This window comes from Lithobates pipiens, unplaced genomic scaffold, assembly GCF_037356315.1.
Source record: "Lithobates pipiens isolate NorthernLeopardFrog02 unplaced genomic scaffold, aLitPip1_a1.2 Scaffold_23, whole genome shotgun sequence".
In the NCBI taxonomy this organism is placed as follows: Eukaryota; Metazoa; Chordata; class Amphibia; order Anura; family Ranidae; genus Lithobates; species Lithobates pipiens.
Window position 1 is genome coordinate 133,209,604 of NW_027507785.1, and position 21,888 is coordinate 133,231,491.

A 21,888-nucleotide genomic window follows, 5' to 3' on the forward strand; every position below is an offset into this window, starting at 1 on the left:
TTTTCCAATCTATACACCATAGTTTGTGGACTCTAACTTCCTACAGACTAAATGATAAAACAATGATTTGGGTTATTTTCACTAAGGAAATGTAGCAGAATACAGTTTGGCCTAAATATATGAAAAAAAAAAAAAAAAAAAAAGATTAGTTATTTGAAAAATGCTATAACAGAAATTTGTGGTCTTTTTTTTTTTTTTGTTTATTTAGCAAAAATGGAAAAACCCAGGGGTGATTAAATACCACCAAAAGCTCCATTTGTGTGAAAAAAAATTATAGAAATTTTATATGGGTACAGTGTTGCATGACCACGCAACTGTCATTCAAAGTATGACAGTGCTGAAAGCTGAAAATTGGCCTGGACAAGAAAGGGGTGAAAGTACCCAGTATTGAAGTGGTTAAAAAAGCTCAGTATTTCCAGCCTCCAATTTTACATCAGCACATTTTCTTTAAGGCTGCATTCACAGGGGCAATTTGGTCCATTCACATCAAATTCCAGCATTTTTGGGTGCCCAAAAAAAACAAAAAAAAAAAAAAACAAACACAGGTGCAGCATCCAGCTATGCTGGCAGAAAAATCTTCGCTAGGCTGTAATATGTGGCAGTTGGACACTGAGTGTTACTCACATGAATGTATGCATTGAGGAACATTTGCCCTGAATGCATAATCCCTGCATTCAAGGCATACATTTTGGTACCACTTGGTACAGCATCCAGTCATAGTGTATTTCATGCTGTAACAGATTTTGACAGGCTGCTGAAGCAGGGGTGGATGAGACACTTGTGCAACCTAGGTGCCCAAAACACTGGTATTTGACACAGATAGGCCAAACCGCCCATATGCATGGAGGCCTAAGATCAGCATAACAAGTTCCTGACCAAAAAAAAAAGATTGCTTACAGAGCTTCAATGAAACTGCTGAATGATTCTTTTAAAATGTGAACGCTAGAGAGTGCATGTGCAGCCGGCCAGAGCAGATGTGTCTCTGAGCTGCTCCGTACACCCCAAGCAGACACAGTTGTAATCAGCAGCCCCACACCTCGCCAGCCACATCTAACCGCCATTCCTCCTGGGGTGAAGACCGGGAGCATAACAGATGCCACATCAGCCATGTGGTAAGCCCCAGGGCAGCCCCTCATTCATATTCACCATGCTACAAGCAGGAAAACCAAGATTAGCGACCGGCTATACTACATGAGGGACGCCGGCATCCAGAGAGGAGAAGCTGCCCTCACAGGAGACCCCCAAGCCTCCTGGTCAGTGAAATCCTCAGACTGGTCCCTCAATGCCTTCTTCAGCTTCAGGCGAGCACACAAATACACGCTGCTCATCCTCTAGCCCTGCACAGCCTTCCTCACAGGATGCAGCCAGGACTCCCATACCTCCTCTGTTCTGGATAGAGAAATTGGAGACCTTTTTTGCAGCCAAGAGCCAGATCAGGACACTGCTATTACACCAGCTCAACCCCAGTATTCAGGTGATCCAATACTTTTAGCCCGCTTTGCAGATTTGCTACAAAAGGGAACTGGCTAAGGCTACTGACAAACTAGCCCTGGACTTAAAACAGGATTTCCAGGAGCTGGGGAACCGGCTGGAAAGCATTGAATCAAAAGTAGATGATGCAGTACATAGTGTCCCAAAATTCAAATACGATTACTAAGTTACAGGATCGCCTTGAGGAAGCATGCTCAAAAACTGACGATCTCGAAAATCACGCCAGGTGCTATCATTTTCGTATCAGGGGCATTCCAGAAAATGTGAAAGATATCACCTCTGCCACTTACTCACTAATGCAGACAGAAGTACCTGATATTGATGACATTCATATGGAAATTTATCACATTCATAAAGCACTGAACACCCCTAAACCTGATGGCCCCCCCCAGGGATATTATCGTAAAACCACACTTTTTCCAGATTAAAAAAAAGCATTGATGCGTCATGCCAGAGAAAACCTGGATCTGGAAATTGATGGTCTCAAGATTCAAATATTGGCCGATATCTCCCAGGCAACTATCCAAAAGAGGCTTTTATTTAAACCCTTGTTGCTACCGCTGATCCAATGAAACATTTGCTATAGATGGAACTACCCCTTCAAGCTCCAGTTCTCCATTAACACCAAGTACTATTCTTTTTCTACATTTGCTGAAGGTGAAATTATCTTTTCTGAAACTGGGCTTCCTCATAGCCCCTCATCACAGAACCGGCCTGGATCCAACAACCCCCCCCCCCCTCCTCCACTCTCCTCTCTTTGGTCAACAAGGTCGAATACACTGGCAAAGACACCAGCCTCTTCTTCTCGTGCGCCTTGAAAACCCTTTTCATCCTATTGAATGGACTTTTCGGTTGGTGTGGCGGCTTCTCAGTGGTCCCGTCAAGGGACTTTAGCCGCTGCTTTTTCTTTTTTTTTTTGCCTTTTGTTGATAACTTTGATATACCATGCATCTGTTACCTAATGGTTCTAGCCAACCCTGAAATGGTTGGTTGATCACGGTTAACATTCATGGTATTCGTTGTGGCCAACAAGAACATAATGTGCATTATTTGCCAATGATGTTCTCATGTACATCACTAATCCCCAAGTAACCTTGCCCAATTTGTTGTCTTTACTAGATCATTTCTCACAACTCTCCGGTCTGTTTCTTAATTCTCAAAAAACAGTAGCATTTAACATATCACTACCCCCTACTGAGGTGCAGACTCTTGAAAATACATTTAGCTTTAAGTGGACTCCTTGTTCTCTTTCGTACCTAGGGGTCTATATATATTAGTAGGGGATCAGAGGGGTGAAGAGCTGGCTCAGAGGCAGTCCAGTAAAATAAAATTCCCTTTTATTCAGCAAAACAAAAACATAAGACCCGACAGACTTGTCTTATCACACGGATGTGCACACAGGTACAGATCAGTTCATCAGCCCCCAGGCTTAGAGGTAACAGTTCATGGCTCCAAACAGCTAAAAAGTATTTTTGTGGTTTAAGCTCACGCAGCAGGTACACCTTCCAGCAACAGACGGACGTTTCCACACAGCGTGCGTCTCTCTCTCTCTCTCTCTCTCTCTCTCTCTCTCTCTCTCTCTCTCTCTCTCATAATAAGCAGGCCTGAAGGGGAAGTACCTGCCTTCTTCAATTAACCCCCTCTTAACCCTGCCCCAGGCTGACCCTCTACAATATATTATATGTGCAAATTATCCCACATTATTTAAAAAAAACTTGACGATCTTTGCTGTTGGACAGATTATTCCCTTTCATGGTTTGGCAGAGTCAATTCAATAAAAAAAAAAATGATGTGCCTACCTAGACTCCTCTATTACTTTAGAACTTTACCGGTAGCAGTCCCGAGGGGAGACATACAACGTTTACAGGCTGAAGTTTTGTGTTTCATATGGGGTAATAATAAGAGACCTTGGATACAAAAATGAACACTTTATACACCTAAACCTATGGTGGGTGCTTGGTCTCCCTAATTTACAGGCATATTACCAATCAGCTCAGATAGCCCAGCTAGCTTAAACCACAACTAAAGGTTCAGTCCCTCTTTGGGTCTCCATAGAAGAGCTTGCTTGTCATCCATTTGCTGTAGGATCCTTAATGTGGCTTCCTAATCGTCGACACCCGCCTATACTATGCCCCACCTTATCTCATTCTTTAGCAATATGGGATAGGACACACAACCGCAGATATTTATCATCCCCTCATACACCACTAGCTCCTATTTTCTGTAACCCGGAGTTTACACCTGGTTTGACTCCACAATTGTTCCAGTGGTGGCTCAATAAAGGGTTGCTGAGAATCTGAGATTTTCTGAATGGGGATCAACTACATATGATACAATATTTTAAAGACGAGTTTCTAATGCCCCCTAACAAAATATTTAGATACAACCAAATCACAGTGTTTGCCAGATCCAAACTTAGACAAGTGGTCTTACGCTTACAACATTTGAATTAACATGTCAGGCCAGAGGCTTTCCAGAGGGGTCAGATTTCTGCGATATATACTTCTTTCACCGAATCAAACTTGCCTATATGGACCAGTGGAAAAGCGATTTGAATTTAACTTTTAATGTTACTGAATGGCAAGATATTGCTTATCAGTTATCCAAGATTTCCATTAACACTACTCTTAGAGGCCAACTATAAAACGCTCCTACGTTGGTACTTGGTACCCACTAGAGTAGCTAAGATTAGAGGTCGATATTTCCAATTTTTTAACCACTTGCCGACCGCCGCACGACGATGTACGTCGACAGAATGGCACGGGCAGGCATAAGGGCTTACATGTACGTCCTTGCCTGCCCACGGGTCGGGGGCCCGATCGGGCCCCCGCCCGGTGCCTGCGGCGGTCGGTATTCGTTCGGGAGCGATCCCGGACGAGGGGACGGCCATTCATTCATGGCCACCCCCTCGCAATCGCTCCCGACGAATGAAAATGTCCCGTGACATCACTTCCTCTCCTGTAATGTAAACACAGGAGAGGAAGTGATGTATTCTCTCCTCCGTGTCGGTATTTTTCGTTCCGGCACCGAGGAGAGAGCATCGGTGAGTTGCACAAGCACTACACTACACAGTAGAACATGCCAGGCACACTCACACCCCCCCTTTACCCCCCAATTACCCCTGCCCCCCCAGTCACAGTGACACCAATTGCTTTTTTTTTTTTTTTTTTTTTTTTGCATTGGTGTCATTTGTGACTGTAATAACTGTTAGGGCAGTTAGGGTTAGCCCCCTTTAGTTCTAATGTGCCCCCCTAACCCCCCCAATAAAGGTTTAACCCCGTGATCACCCCCCGTCGCCAGTGTCACTAAGGCTGGGTTCACATTGCAGCGGTTTATGAGAACGAATGTGATTCGCACCGCACTGCAGTGCAAATCACATCCGATCTCTGTGCGATTCGAGTTCAGCCATACAGATAGTATGGCTGAATTCGTGTCGCACCCGCCGCAAATTCGCACGGGACCCTTTTTTTGGCCCGCAGCAGAATCGGATCGCATGGGTGTTCACACCATGCGATCCGAGTTTGCAGATCGCACTGCGATATGCGAACTGATCTGGGGGTGTCATTAACATTTCACTGACACTCCCAGCAGTTCGCATAGGGCAGTGTGAACTGCCGCCGGGAGGCATGCGATGCGGGAACCCGCCACGGATTCGTGGTGTTCCCGCATCGCTCCAGTGTGAACCCAGCCTAATAAGCGATCATTTTTCTGATCGCTGTATTAGTGTCACAGGTGACGCTAGTTAGGCAGGTAGGTATTTAGGTTCGCCGCAGCTTTTTATAGCGCCAGGGACCCCCATATACTACCGCATAAAGCCCCCTGATTTCCCCCTAGTTAACCCTTTCACCAGTGATCACCATATAACTGTTATAGGTGACGCTGGTTGGTTAGTTATTTTTTTATAGTTTCAGGGCACCCGCCATTTATTACCTAATAAAGGTTTAACCCCCTGATCACCCGGCGGGTGTCATTTGTGACTGTAATAACTGTTAGGGCAGTTAGGGTTAGCCCCCTTTAGTTCTAAGGTACCCCCCTAACCCCCCCAATAAAGGTTTAACCCCGTGATCACCCCCCGTCGCCAGTGTCACTAAGGCTGGGTTCACATTGCAGCGGTTTATGAGAACGGATGTGATTCGCACCGCACTGCAGTGCAAATCACATCCGATCTCTGTGCGATTCGAGTTCAGCCATACAGATAGTATGGCTGAATTCGTGTCGCACCCGCCGCAAACTCGCACGGGACCCTTTTTTTGGTCCGCAGCAGAATCGGATCGCATGGGTGTTCACACCATGCGATCCGAGTTTGCAGATCGCACTGCGATATGCGAACTGATCTGGGGGTGTCATTAACATTTCACTGACACTCCCAGCAGTTCGCATAGGGCAGTGTGAACTGCCACCGGGAGGCATGTGATGCGGGAACCCGCCGCGCATTCGTGGCGTTCCCACATCGCTCCAGTGTGAACCCAGCCTAATAAGCGATCGTTTTTCTGATCACTGTATTAGTGTCACAGGTGACGCTAGTTAGGCAGGTAGGTATTTAGGTTCGCCGCAGCTTTTTATAGCGCCAGGGACCCCCATATACTACCGCATAAAGCCCCCTGATTGCCCCCTAGTTAACCCTTTCACCAGTGATCACCATATAACTGTTACAGGTGACGCTGGTTGGTTAGTTATTTTTTTTATAGTTTCAGGGCACCCGCCATTTATTACCTAGTCTCACTAGTGTACCCCTAAATTTAGGGGTGTCTACTTTCCAAAATGGGGTCATTTGGGGGGGGTTTGTGCCATCTTGGCATTTTATGGCCTTCAAAACTGTAACGCCCTTAGAAATCCTGAAGGCAGTGCTTGGTTTTCGGGGCCCCGTACGCGGCTAGGCTCCCAAAAAGTCCCACATATGTGGTATCCCCGTACTCAGGAGAAGCAGCAGAATTTATTTTGGGGTGTCATTTCACATATGCCCATGGCATGCGTGAGCAATATATCATTTAGTGACAACTTTGTGAAAAAAAAAAAAAAAAAAAAAATTAAAGTTTGTAATTTTCCCGCAACTTGTGGGCAAAATATAAAATATTCTATGGACTCAAAATGCCTCTCAGCAAATAGCTTGGGGTGTCTACTTTCTAAAATGGGGTCATTTGTGGGGGTTTTGTGCCATCTTGGCATTTTATGGCCTTCAAAACTGTAATAGGTAGTGAGAAGTGAAATCAAAAATTTACGCCCTTAGAAAGCCTGAAGGCGGTGCTTGGTTTTCGGGGCCCCGTACGCGGCAAGGCTCCCAAAAAGTCCCACATATGTGGTATCCCCGTACTCAGGAGAAGCAGCAGAATTTATTTTGGGGTGTCATTTCACATATGCCCATAGCATGTGTGAGCAATATATCATTTAGTGACAACTTTGTGTAAAAAAAAAAATTATTTTTTGTCATTATTCAATCGCTTGAGGCAAAAAAATAAAATATTCAATGGGCTCAACATGCCACTTATCAATTTCCTTAGGGTGTCTACTTTCCAAAATGGGGTCATTTGGGGGGGTTTTGTACTGCCCTGCCAATTTAGCACCTCAAGAAATGAGATAGGCAGTCGTAAACTAAAAGATGCGTAAATTCCAGAAAACGTACCTTAGTTTGTAGATGTGACAACTTTTGCGCAAACCAATAAATATACAATTATTGACTTTTTTTTTACCAAAGACATGTGGCTGAATACATTTTGGCCTAAATGTATGACTAAAATTGAGTTTATTGGATTTTTCTAATAACAAAAAGTAGAAAATATCATTTTTTTTCAAAATTTGCGGTCTTTTTACGTTTATATCGCAAAAAAGAAAAATCGCAGAGGCAATCAAATACCATCAAAAGAAAGCTCTATTTGTGGGAAGAAAAGGACGCAAATTTTGTTTGGGTACAACATTGCATGACCGCGCAATTACCAGTTAAAGCAGCGCAGTGCCAAATTGTAAAAAGACCTCTGGTCATTTACCAGCAAAATGGTCCGGTCTGAAGGTGGTTAATTAATCGGCATTGGCCGATTGTGCTGATAAAAAGGCAGATTAGACTTGCAAATGACTTCTGTAATAGAAGTCAGTGCAAGTTGCCTGAGTCTTCATAGTAAGGACTTTCCTCCTCTCTGGGCAGTCTGCCAAGAAAAGAGTAAAGAGATACAACATCTACACTTGAATGAATGAACTCAACTCAGTGTGCAGAGTTCTCAGTTTAACCATTTAAAGACTAAATCTTTTCTGACACTTGTTGCTTACAAGTAAAAATCCTGTATTTTCTGCAAAAAATCACTTAGAACCCCCAAAAATAATATATATATTGTTAGCAGAGATCCTAGGGAATAAAATAGCAGTTGTTGCAATATTTTATGTCACACGGCATTTGCGCAGCGGTCTTTCAAATGCAATTTTTTTGGGAAAAAAATACACAAATGATTTAAAAAAAAAAAAAAAAAAAAAAAAAAAAAAAAACAGTAAAGTTAGCCCATTTTTTTATTCCTCCAAAAGTTTTGACTACCTGTTTTTATTTAATATATAGTTTTTTTGTTTTTAAATAAATCATACATACAAGTAAACTGATTGGAGGTTTGTTTTGTTTAATAAATGTTTAAATGTAAGAAATTTTCTGTATCAATTATGAAGGCTGCTTTCACACTGGAGCGGGCAGGCGTTGATGGTAAAACGCTGCTAGTTTTAGCGGTGCTTTACCATCATTTTAGCGGTGCTATTCGGCTGCTAGTGGGGCGCATATAACCCAGCTAGCGGCCGAGGAAGAGGTTAAATGCGCCCGTGAAGCACCGCTGCCAAAGCACATTGCATGCGCTTTGGCAGTGGTGCCCATTAATATCAATGGGCAGGAGTGGTGGAGGAGCGGTATACACCACTCCAAACGTGCTGCTTGCAGGACTCTTTCTTTTTTTTTGTTAACATCCTGCCAGCGCATCTCCTCAGTGTGAAAGCACTTGGGCGTTCACACACACACTGAGGGGAGCCATTTTGCAGGCACTTTAAAAGGCCCAAAAGCGCCTGAAAAATGCCCCAATGTGAAAGGTGTCTGTTAGATTTTATGGAAAAAAAACAAAACAAAAACAAAAAAAAGCGGCCTAACATATCGGCCCAAAAAAATCTGCGTCATATATCGGCCATCGGCCGCCATGATTTCTAAATATCGGCATCGGCCAGAGAAAAACCCATATCGCTCGACCTCTAGCTAAGATGCATCCTTCCACCTCACCAAAGGACAATTGGGGATGATGCACCATATCTGGTGGCAATGCCCCCTCGTAGCTAGAATCTTCAATTAAATCAACTCAGTGACAGGGGTAAAACATTTGCAGATCTCCTGAAGCCGCCCTCTTTCACAAATTCTTTCAATAAAAATAGTGAAATATAAAATGTGAACTCTCAGGGCCAGTTCACACAGGGGCGACTGGGATCCGACTTCAAAGTCGCATGGTTGAGAAAATCAATGGAAGTGAATGGAGCCGTCTTAATGTATACTACTGAAGTCGCTCTGAGGTTCCTGTATGACTTCAATCCGACTTCTAGGCGACTTGCACCCATTGATTTCAATGGAAGTTTCCTCCAAGTTGGATCCCCTGTCTTAACTGAAGATACTTTCCAGAAAGTAAAAATAGGTTTTCTAGGCAAACCCCTCCCTCCCACAGAGCTGATTATTATGTGATTGGCCACTGGCAAAGTTCCCTGTCCTGGAGGCAACTTCAAGTTGCCTTGTAAGTTGCCTCAAGTCGCGCTGTGATTCATACTAAAGTCGTGTCCAAGTTGCCTCCTAAAGTCGCACTGGAAGTCGTGTTGCCCCTGTGTGAACCAGCTCTCGGTTATTTCCAAAAATGACAAGTAAAGGACAATTGATTAGTCACCAGTATTGTTATCCCCCTTAGGCTACTTTCAGATTGGGGCGTTGTGGGCATCGGCGGTATAGTTTTCAATGGAAAGGGGCGCTTTAGGAGCGGTGAATACACCGCTCCTACAGTGCTCCAAAGATGAGGCTTGCAGGACTTTTTGTACCATCCTGCAAGCATACCACTCCAGTATGAAAGCCCTCAGGCTTTCACGCTGGAGACACAAGAGAGGCGCTTTACAGGCGCTATTTTTAGCACTGTAGCGCCTCAGAGCCGGTTCACACAGGGGCAACTCAGAGCCGACTTCAGGTCACCCTTAGTCGCCTTAAGTCGCGCTACATGTAAAAATCAATGTAAGTGAATGATGGCCGTCTTAATGCACACTACTGAAGTCGCTCCGACTTCAGAAAAGGTTCCTGTACTACTTCTATCCGACTTTTAGGCAACTGGTACCCATTGATTTCAATGGAGGTCGCCTCCAAGTCGGATCTCCGTCTATACGGAGGCGACTCTGAGAGCATTATCAGCTCTCAAAAGGGAACTCCACACCAAATTTATAAAAAAAAAAAAAATTAGGCGTGGGTTCCCTCTCCGAGAGCATACCAGGCCCTTAGGTCTGGTATGGATTTTAAGGGGTCCCCCCCAGATCCATACCAGACCCTTATCCGAGCACGCTACACAGCCGGCCAGGAAAGGGGGTGGGGACAAGCGAGCGTACCAGGCCGCGTGCCCTCAACATGGGGGGGGTGCCTTGGGGAAGCCCAAAGCACCTTGTCCCCATGTTGATGAGGACAAGGGCCTCTTCCCGACAACCCTGGCCGTTGGTTGTCGGGGTCTGCGAGTCCAGTGATGTCCCTATATAAGTCGCCGCACGCCATGTGTCCTGTCATTGTGACCGGAGACAGCGACGAGGCAACATCTCCAGAAGAGAAGAACAGAAGATGGCGGCAGCGGCGACAGAAGACCCGGCAAGAAGAACCAAAGAGGGGGACAAGACCCCCGAAGTCGGAAGAAGAGGGCGGCGGCGAAGAAGACAGCCGGGCTCCTCCGCTAGTGAAAGAGCTAGCAAAATAGCAGAAGATAGCAGAGGAGTCCGACAAGAAGACCCCTGAAGACGGAAGAAGACCCCCGGAGCTGTGCAATAAACTATTTTAACCCTTGTGTGTTGTGTTTTTTTTTTACATTTTTTTCACAGGTGAATGGGTAGGGGTACATTGTACCCCATACTCATTCACATAGGGTGGGGGGCCGGTATCCGGGGGCCCTCTTATTAAAGGGGGCTCGCGGATTCCGATAAGCCCCCCGCCCGCAGACCCCGACAACCAATGGCCAGGGTTGTCGGGAAGAGGCCATTGTCCTCATCACCATGGGGACAAGGTGTTCTTTGGGTGGGGGGGCTGCGCGGCCCCCCCTTCCCCAAGGCACCCCCCATGTTGAGGGCACGCGGCCTGGTGCGGCTCCGGAGGGGGGGGGGCTCTCGCTCGTCCCCACCCCCTTTCCTGGCCGGCCGGGTAACGTGCTCGGATAAGGGTCTGGTACAGATCTGGGGGGACCCCCATGCCGTTTTTTCGGCGTAGGGGGTTCCCCTTAAAATCCATACCAGACCTAAGGGCCTGGTATGCTCTCGAAGGGGGGACCCACGCCGTTTTTTTTTTGTTTTTTTTTATTTGGCGTGGAGTTCCCCCTTGAGAGCTCATTCTCTGATAGGCCAGGCGACTTTTGCCGTGGCCAGGGGCGACTTAAAGTCGTGTTGTAAGTTGCCCCAAGTCGTGTTCAAGTTGCCTCCAAAAGTCACGTTGAAAGTCGTGTTGCACCTGTGTGAACCGAGCCTTAGTGTCAAAGTAGCCTTACAGCTGATCTTCCCCTCCAGGAGCTGCACCCCTGATGAATAGTGATCCGATGACTGGTTGAGAATTATTTAATAGAAGAAGAGCTGCAGGAAGCAAATAATGGCTGAAGATGCTTGTCTGCAGGTCCTCATGTACAGATTCTTCTCTAGCATGTAGCATAGTAGTGACATCACCAAAACTCACTTGTTAGACTACACTGCAGATACACACTGATTAGCCATAATGTTTGATGTCTCTAATATTGAGCAAGTCCCCTTTTGCTGCCAAAAACCGCCCTGCCCGTTTGCACACTACTAGACCTATGAAGGTATGCTGTGGTATCCGACACCAAGCTGTCAGTAGCAGATCCTTTTAGGTCTTAAGTTGTGACCTCCATGGATTGAATTTGTTTTTCCAGCACATACCAAAGATGCTTGATGGATCAGGATCTGAAGAATCTGGAGGCCAAATGAATACCTCAAACTCATTGTTGTGTTCCTCAAACCATTCTTGAACCATTTTTGCAGTGTGGCAGGGTGCGGTCACTACCATCAAGAAATACCGTTTCCATGAAGGTTGTACTTGGTCAGTAACAATGTTTAGGTAGATGGTACATGTCAAAGTAACATCCACATGAATGGCATGACTAGGGTTTCCTAGCAGAACATTGCCCAAAGCATCATACTGCCTCCACTAGCTTGCCTTCTTCGCATACTGCATTCTGGTACCATCTCTTCCCCAGGTAAGCAAAGCACACTTCTCTGGCAATCCACATGTTGCAAAAGAAAATGTGATTCATCAGACTAGGCCGCCCTTTTCTATTGCTTTATGGTGAACTTCTGATGCTCACATGCTCGTTGTAGGTGTTTTGGCTGTGGACAAGAGTCAAGATGGGTAGCTTGACCAGTCTGTGGCTACACAGCCCCATACAAAACAAACTGTGATGCCCATATTTTCTAATTATAACACATCCACTTCATGGACAACAAGTTTACTTGCTGCCTAATATATCCCACCCATTTTCAGATGCCAATGTAACAAGATAATCAATGTTGTTCACTTTACCTGTCAGTGATCTTAATGTTATGGCTGGTCAGTGTACAGCCATGAGGCTGCAGAAACAGAAGTACAGAAGAAACACTACATGCCAGAAAGTGTACCTCAGGAGGAATAAAAAATATAATTTTTGGTCCAAACATTGAAATGTCAAAGTTCTATTCGCATTGCAAATCGGTAGCTTGCGTTGAAACCTGTTGCACTGTCAGCACATGCCACAACAGATTGCTGCGAACGCTCACCATAGGGAACAAGGCATTTGTCATGTACTGGGTCTACACTGGCCAAGGCCACAAAGTGCAGTCCCAGTGCACCTGGGATGAACAAGCCCAAGAACAGGATGGATAAAGATCAATGTTTTTTTTGTTTTTTTTTATGAAAGAAAAATAATAATAAAAAAAAAAAAAGGATTTTTTTTTTATTTTTGAGAAAAAGTATTTTAATAGAATGCTTTTAGAGTAAAAATCTATTGAAAGATAGATTTCTATTTAAGATACATGAATAATATTCTGCAAGATTTACATTTTTGGTAAACTCATTCAATGAACCCAAGCTCTGCAAGCTGAAATAACATGCACTGCATTGATGCACTCACACAATTTCACAGTAACCATGAGATAAAGCAAAGTTCAGGAATTGCAAATATATGTACACAACAAATTGTATGATTGAATCGGTTCTGATATCGCTGTTTTACTAAACTGACAGCTTATTAATCTAAATAGGAAACCTTGATTTTGTTTAAAGATTCTAACTACCAGCAAGAATACATTTAAAGAGCACCTGTCATTTCAGATCCATCATGGCAGCGCCTGTTAGCGGGCATCCACTCCCTTGCTGCTGCCATGTCCCTCACCTTGTTGTGGTACTGCCGCATCACCAGTCGTCCCATTAAAGTGAAAGTTTTTTTCCCCAATAACTCCCTTAAATCTTGTATAATTTACATTTACAAGTGATTTAAATCAAATCCACCCTGCCCAAGACGTAGATTGTAGACAGCAATTCTTCACTTTATGGCAGGGATATGCAATTAGCGGACCTCCAGCTGTTGCAGAACTACAAGTCCCATGAGGCATAGCAAGACTCTAACAGCCACAAGCATGACACCTAGAGGCAGAGGCATGATGGGACTTGTAGTTTTGCAAAAGCTGGAGGTCCGCTTATTGCATATCCCTGCTTTACGAGTTCATGTCCACTTAAACATGCTGCCTCGATGTACTTAGAGAGTAATATCCAGAAGTACTGTAGTTCTCTGTGATTAAAAACATATCCACTTAGAAAATGAGGAAGTGCCCTCTACCCAAGACTCTCAACACCTGGCACAAAGGAAACCATAAAACCATAATTGAGACATGTATAGGTACTTGTATGGGTGTTTTTTTTTCCCAATAACTCATTTAAATCTTGTATAATTTACATTTTTTTTTTTTTGTTTTTAAGCATTTTCTCCTGCAAACAGGGTACCCTGGAGACTGAATCGCTAATGTAAAGCGTATAAGACCAGTCTCCAATTCACCCTCTTCTTTTACCTAGCTGAAGACATCATCAGCAGCTGGGTTCTGCAAGTATTTGTCCATCCACTACACAACACCTTGATTATAAGTACCAGCTCCAGCAATAAACATTGCAATGTTTGCCGAATTCCAGCCCAAAGCATGATCCTGCCACTATACAGTCCAGGATGTTTAGTTCAGTGAAAGAGGACTACATCACCAAGATGTGATGTAGCATGGATCTTGCTACACTGTCCCAATCATTTAAAGGCTAAGTTCACAATTTTTGAAAAAAAAAATGAAAAATAAATATTAATAATATTTGCACATTTTTTGCAGGTAAAAAAGCGCACATTATATATATTTAGGAGACTGCACAATATTGCACCCGCGAAATGTCGGGTGCCTGCAGACACTTAGTACAGCGGTCTGCCCATACTTCCCATAAGAGCAGACAGTTACTGAAGTGCAGGAAATGTCAAGCAACTTCAAAAACATCCTTGCAATTTTTTGAGAAATACAAACAGAACTAAACGTTTTGTTCGTTAATTCACAGATCTGTTAAATGCATGACATGGCTGTGCGGGTGGAGCTCCACGCAACTATGCTGTTTTTAAATAGTGACAGTGGGTGCAGGGAGAGGATCCCCCACCCTCTGTCACAATGGGGGATCGGGGGGGGGTAAGCGGGGCTGCTGCGTTAGTAACATGTTACACTCTGAATATGGGTGTAACACGCGACATAGTAAAGGTGAACTTATCCTTTAAAACGGAGCTCCACCCAAAAATGGAATTTCCGCTTTAAGCAAAGGTGACACATTTGGCATGTCATTTTGTTTGGGGGGGGGGCGGAAACCCTCTCCCACTTCCTCCCAGGCCTCCGCGGTGCCAGAAGTCAGTTCACATCTCCCCCCTCCCTCTCAGCAATCATCTGCCACACGTCACAGGACCCAGATGATTGGCGCGCAGTGCATGCCTGGCTGTGAAGCAACAGACGGGTAGCACAGTGACAATGCGGGCGCCACGGAGAGGAGGAGGAGACAGGCGGGGCTTCATTCCCCGGCATTGCTGGACCCTGGAACAGCGAAGTGTCCGATTATTAAAAGTCAGCAGCTGCAGGATTTGTAGCTGCTGACTTTTAGTTATTGATTTTTTTAAGTGGAACTACAATTTAAAGAAAGTTGCATCACCTAACCTAGTTACAAGTCTAAAAATTGGCAACATATTTTTAATATTATTTTCATTTTAAAATCTCCCTGCAAATACATTCATATCATACATCTTCAAATTGGCTGTTTAAGGCCGCGTACACACGCGGGGACTGTTCGCCCAACAGTTTCAGCGGACAGTCCGCTCAAAATTAGCATGGACGGACTTGCCCACACACGACGAATGAACAGTCCGCTGAAACCGTGCGCGATGACGTGAACGGCACGTACGACGGGACTAGAAAACGATGTCCTATACACTGCAATGCAAACTTCGGCGTGTAAATCCTTTCTGAGCATGCGCGGAACTTAGTTTGACGAACAAGCCTACACACGAGGGGACTGTCCGCTGAAACAAAGTTTCAGCGGACAGTTTTTCGGAATTTCCGAAAAACTTTGTTCAGCAGACTGTCCGCTGAAACTGTCCGCTGAAAGCCCACACACGAGCCGACTGTCCGCCGAAACACTGTTCAGCGGACAAAGTTGAGCGAACAGTCCCCGCGTGTGTACGCGGCCTAAGGGGTCTCTAATGATCAGTTCTAGCATTTAATAATGAACACATTATTATTAACAGCAACTAGAAAAAAAGCACTTTCACCAATAATCTTACCTGTATCTATGTCATTCCCATTCGCTGCTTCTCTTAACTTCTTTAGAGCTGTTGGTGAAGAAACATTTTGAACAGAATTATTTATCTATACAAGATTCTTTCTCCCCTGCTTCAGTAAGTGCATTAAGTTAATTTTCAGGTCTACGGTTGTCACATCTCATTTGCAGGCTGGCTGTAATGGAGGATGAAAAATCATTTTTGCAGCTACTGTATATTTGACCCAATGACTTCATACAACGTTTGACATGATTTCACTGAATGTACTGTAACTAGTGTGTATAAACAGTTGCATGCATCGTTGATGTCTCAACCTGCATAATGGGCACCACACTGGTGGCATCGGGTAGGCATGGCTTTTCTAAATGGCAAAAAAAGCACTCACTGCATAGTCCGTATGGGCGCTTAGGATAGAGGAATCGTTTGTTATGCCTACCATTATGACAGATGGGGCTAGTCCAAGCCTGACCCTATACCCTATATACCAGGGGTCTCCAAACTAAAGCCCACAGCAACTTTTCCTGTATTTACATAATGCATTGCCATAAACCAGGTAGTCAGAACCATAACAACCAATGACGCTGAATGGCAAGGCCAGATGGACCAACTGCACCATGAAAATGCATGACACTGATCAAGTACCACTCTAGCATTCAGAAGAGGACCTGTTTTACCTCCCAGTTTCCATACAGACCTGCTTCGCCTCCCACCCTGTGCCATACTGCTGCGGTGAATATTATAAGGTAGGACAGGAGGACTGAGGGCTTTGATGTGAAGGGAGGGGGGCACTGATCAGATATTAAAGGGGAAAGCAGGAGCTCTGAAGTGACCCCCCCTCACATCAAAGCTTCCCCCTTTAACATCTGATCCCCCTTTCACATCAATGTGAAAGGTGGAAGCTCTGATGTGATGGGGGGGAAGCAGGAGCTCTAACGTGAGGGGGGGGGGGCAGGAGCTTTGATGTGATGGAGGGGGGTGGTACCTCCCAATCCTCGTCGTAGTTACTTCATGGCTGTAGAGCTGCCAGCATTCCTGCAGCTGGTCCAGGGATTTGAAATCCCCACTCTTCTCCATGCAGCAACTTCCAGCATGTACCAGACTGATTCACTGTCACCAATTAGAATCAGTCTGGTCTGTCCCAGAAGCTGCTGCTGCATAGAGAAGGGCGGGGATTTCAAAGCCCTGGAAGTCTGGATCAGCAGCAGGAATGCTGACAGCCCTGCAGCCCCAGAGGTAGGCACAGCAGGGTGTCCGGTGTTAGCTCAGTTTTAAATTTTTTCTGTAACGGTGAACGTGTTTTTAGGCTAGGTTCACATATATGTGGGTCTGAATGTGTTACAGACCTGCACAGAAATTTCAATAAATGGCAGCCTTGCTTGTCTGCTCTATAGCAGACAAGCGAGGCTGTCATTTATTCTCATGCACTGGCACCCGTGCATGTTTTCCTGCAGCAGAATGCAACGCAATTTTAATAAACGGCTGGGGACTTTTTCCTGCATATCTTTAAATGAAAAGGCAACGGGGTAACCCCCCCCCCCCCCCAAGACAATAGTGGGAAGGCTGTTGGGTGACTTAGCGAGCAGGCGAAACACTCGGCGGGCAGGCTGCTGAGTGGTCCGGCGCTGCGGGTGAGTGAGCAGGCTGGGGGGGTGTGACTCAGGGGGTGAGTGAGCAGGCTGGCGGATGACTCCATGGGCCAGCGGGTGAGGGAGCAGGTGGGAAGGCTGCTGAGCAGGTGAGCAGAGAGATTATTGACATCGTTTCTTACTGCTCCCCTGCATCACCACAGTTCTGTGTCTAGAAGAAGACTGCCATTACCGTGCAGGTGCGGGCAGCACAGAGATTAAATCATCTATCACTGCCTACCCTCACTCTGGGACAACAGGGGCACTGTCACTGGAAACTGGCAAGTTACAATCCGCATCTGGTGGCAGGTGACAGTGGCAAGTGACAAGCTGCATCTGGTGGCAGGCGACGGTGATAAGTGACACACTCTGGACTCCCACTGGTTCTGCATTTTGGTGAGTTGAACAATTTCATTTTATACAATAATGTAAAAATAGAAATAATGGGCTTCAATTATCCTGACACCATAACAACCATGGTGCCATGATGACTGATGTGCCAACACCAGCCATTTTCCAGACAAATTGTGGCAGTGCCCCTCCCGAGATTAGACTCCGGATCCGCTCCCGCCCCCAATGTGCACACATGTAAACCTGTCAACATACAAATCTTGCAGAACGTGTGGAAATGGCAGGAACAGAGGCAGAGACGTGCTCTGGTGAAATGCTCTGGGGGATCCCCTCCCAGTACCTACCTGTATCAGTTGTAAGTGACCTGACACTTTGCTAAAAGACGTGAACTGTTTCCGTATCAGTATGCAGGGACTCCCCATACACTGATAATGACAGAAGGATCATCATCTATGATGACAGATGACAGATGACAGCTGAGCACACACAGCCTCTTCTTACACACACACACACACACACACACACACACACACACACACACACACACACACACACACACACACACACACACACACACACACACACACACACACACACACACCCCCTCTTCTTACTTACACACACACAACTACACACAGCCTCTTCTCACACACAGATACAACTACACACTCACACACAACTACACACACAGCCTCTTCTCACCATAGTTCTCCCTCCCCAGAGGACACATCCTGTAACGGTGTTGTCGGTGAGACTTCAGTCGGCCACCGAAATTCCTCTTCTGCTTCTCTGGTTCCTCCCATAGTGCTCTCAGCAGCTCCGGCACAGCGGACGGGCAGAGCTCTTCCCCCCTGACCCCAGCGCCCACATCGGCAGAAATTATCGTCTTGCTGGGTTCTTCCAGCTCCATTCCCGAGTCTACAGGCTCCAGACAGCACTAGGCCGCAGTAACCACGACAACAATGATCTGCAGCCAATCGCGACTGAGTATAGTCTATGAAACCTGACACGTAAGGAAAGCCCCCGTCCAGCTTATTTGAATACAATTTGCTAGATACAGCCTTTGCCTACCTAGACATTCTATCGCCACAAGGTGGCAGGCGTTCTCCAACCTATTCTTATACATTCAACGTTTTCTCTATACGCTTCCTATTCATACTAGGAATGATTGGAGTAGCTATGCATAGTAACCAATCAGCGTCTAGCTTCATCTTGCTTTAAAAATATAAGCTATAAAGGTAATTGGTTGCCATGCCCTCTTCCCCTGACATCTGTGTCAGCTCCTCATACCCATTCTGGGTCCATCACCCACACCTGAAAACTGTGTCAATCATTTCCACTCCTCATAGCCACCCTGGGTCCCATTCCATCACATTTCCCCTGTGCAATCTCTTGCACTTCTCTTAACCTTTCTGTGTCCATCTCTCTTCCCTTGACAAGTTATTGTCATCACCTTATCCTCATTCTTGGTTCCATTGCTTTTCCACAGACAACTGTGTCACCTCCTCTTCTCCCAGTACCTATTCTGGGTTCCATTGTTCTTACCCTAGCAACTGTGCAATCTCCACTCCTCATATCAATTCTGGGTTCCATCACCCTTCACCTGACATCTGTGTCATCTCCTCCACTCTTCATATCCATTCTAGGTTCCATCACCCTTCACCTGGCATCTGTGTCATCTCCTCCACTCTTCATATCCATTCTAGGTTCCATCACCCTTCACCTGACATCTGTGTCATCTCCTCCATTCTTCAGAACCATTCTGGGTTCCATCACCTGACTTCTCTGTCATCTCCTTCATTCCTCATATACATTCTGGGTTCTATCACTCTTTAGCTGACATCGGTGTCAACTTCTTCACTCCTCATGTCCATTCTGGGTGCTATCACCCTGCACTTGACATCTATGTCAAAATTTCATATCCATTCTGGGTTTATATCACCCTTCACCTGACATCTATGTCAACTCCTCCACTCCTCATATCCATTCTGGGTTCCTTCACCTGACTTTCCTGTCATCTCCTCCATTCCTTATATCCATTCTGGGTTCCATCATCCTTCACTACTGCCTGAAGCACCTTTGAGAAAGGGCAGACAATTGAACTGGAAGTGGATGCCTTCTACCGCAAAGCGTAGAAACTTTTGATGCCCTGGGACTATAGGGACATGCAAATAGCCATTCACGAAGTCAATTCTAATCATCCAGTTTTGGTGCTGCACAATTGACATGATCGTGTGAAGTGACTCTATTTTGAACTTCTTCACCATTATGAGGGCATTCAACTGCTTTATGTTAAGCACCAGTCTTAAGCCCCCAGAGATACTGGAACTATAGCCTTCGCAGAAAGCAGCTCTTCTATGCATTCTGTCAAGAATTTCTTTGAATTTTTGGCAAGGTTGTTTCCAGTAAATTCACTGGCAGCTGGTAAAGAAATTTTATCTGGTAGCCCTTTTTGACTAAATTTATGACCCATGTGCAGGGGCGGACTGACAACTCATGGAGCCCCCGGACAATAGGACATTATGGGGCCCCTCAGGCAATCAGACATTATGGGGCCACACAGTATACACACACACAGTATACAATCGCACAGTATGCACAGACATGTTTCTATTGACTGAGAAGGTACTGGAGGGGTGGGGCAGCTATAATCTCTGGATTTTAAGACCAAAAGGATGTCGGTAAGGGACATTTTAGAAGCAGATGTAAAATAAATAGAATTTTACATACTGTCCCTGGTTTTACTGAGGCTGGCAATCCTGAGGGGGCCCCCTAGTGGCACGGGGCCCTCGGGCAATGCCCGAGTGACCAAATGGTCAGTCCGCCCCTGCCCATGTGTCTGATGTTTTCCTGCCCAAATCTCCAAAACAATTATAGAAGGTTTCTGGAAGACTGAGCTGCTCTTGTCTTGACCTCTCGGAGAAAGGAGCTCTGTGTACCCTTGATTGAGGATGGTTATATTCTCAGCCTGGTTTGTAGGATCTTGGATCTCAAAATCACTTCTGAATCGCCTGGTTCAGATGAAAGAACAGTTGCCTCTTCTTGTAAACAAATTAATTAGGAAGGTCTGCACTTAGGATGTGTGTGGAGGCTGCAGCCTCACCAAACCCCCGTAAGAGGGCTCTAGGCTATAGAAAGAAAGAAGATGTGAAGGGACGAGTCGTGCTAACTGTATGTCAAATAGTGCTCTACCAAATCACTCTATAGTGACTAAGTATTAAAAGACACAGTGTTATTGTGGAATAAATTATAACAAAACAGTTACCATAAAGGTGATAGTGTAATAGTTATCACACCTCACCTACCCCAGTAGGTGAGTACTAAAACCCTCTAGGTGTGGACAATCCTACACAGGAGAGGTTATCACCAAAAATATAATGGCTTACAAATTAGTGTATAAAACATCCAGACATGATAACATGATAGTATAGTTATCCTCTGCTTGTAACAGTGTGTATAGTGTCCAAAACCAAAAATACAGGATGTGAGTGAACCAAAAAAAAAACAAATCCAAATAAAAATGCAAAGAATTGCACCATAAAACAAAAAAGTTATAACAAAATCGCACCAAAGTCGCACCAGAATGTAGTTATTGCCCCATATACAAAAACATCTAAGTATATACATATAGTGTCCCAATCATGAAATCAAGGTGTATATAAACTCAAAATGCAAAAATTCGCACAAAAGAACAGAAAAAATGCAAAAATCGCACCAAAATTAAAAATTACACTAAGATGCAGTTTATCGCACCGTGTACAGAAAACACATAGGTGCATTCATCCCAATGAAGGTGACTGTTTGTGTTTAGAGGAGTTGTATCAGGTGACTTTAGTGATCACATAATCTTGACAGGTGACTTGCGTGCTCCCCCTCAAGGGTCCCCACTTACCAGATCCTACTACCCCTACAGGGGTAATGCACATATAGCTCCTTAGGTTGGCAGGTAACCACTGGTGTCAGCCTTTGCAGTTTCTCGAGCAGCCTTGGGATATCCAGTTTGTGATAGATGTAATTTTCATAATCCTCATAAAAAAGAGAAATTGGCTCCCATAGTGCAGTATAACCAAAACTTCCATTTATTAAAAGATTAGTTAAAAAAAATGTATAAAAGCAAACAGACAAAAAATGCAGTTCATGCAGCGTAAAATGCCTAGTCCCATAAGGGCTGCACTTGCCGGTATAAAGCATAGGCAACCGAGCTATAGGTGGACAGCATGCACTCTGGTTGTGTTCCACCCACTCGCTCAGCTTCCTGGAAGTCATGTGATGTGCGTAGTGACACCGTACGCATTTCATCATAGACGTCTTCAGCGGCGATGGATTCGGTTTTTGGGTTCACTCACATCCTGTATTTTTGGTCTTGG

General features: G+C 45.1%; 1 protein-coding gene across 3 annotated transcripts in view; it reads right to left on the reverse strand.

The window, feature by feature from the left end:
* Window positions 1-18,538, reverse strand: part of ANKRD54 (ankyrin repeat domain 54) — a 131,621-nt gene extending 113,083 nt beyond the window's left edge. Inside the window, exons 1-2 of one of the 3 annotated variants that reach the window (XM_077452395.1) lie at window positions 18,224-18,538; window positions 15,549-15,596 (exon numbers count right to left, since the gene is read on the reverse strand). In XM_077452395.1, the coding sequence (XP_077308521.1) occupies window positions 15,549-15,596; window positions 18,224-18,431 (256 nt within the window). In that variant the 5' untranslated portion in view covers window positions 18,432-18,538. The remainder of the gene's footprint in view (window positions 1-15,548; window positions 15,597-18,223) is intronic. The other 2 variants (XM_077452394.1, XM_077452393.1) reach the window with 2 other exon arrangements.
* Between the last annotated feature and the right edge of the window lie 3,350 nt (window positions 18,539-21,888).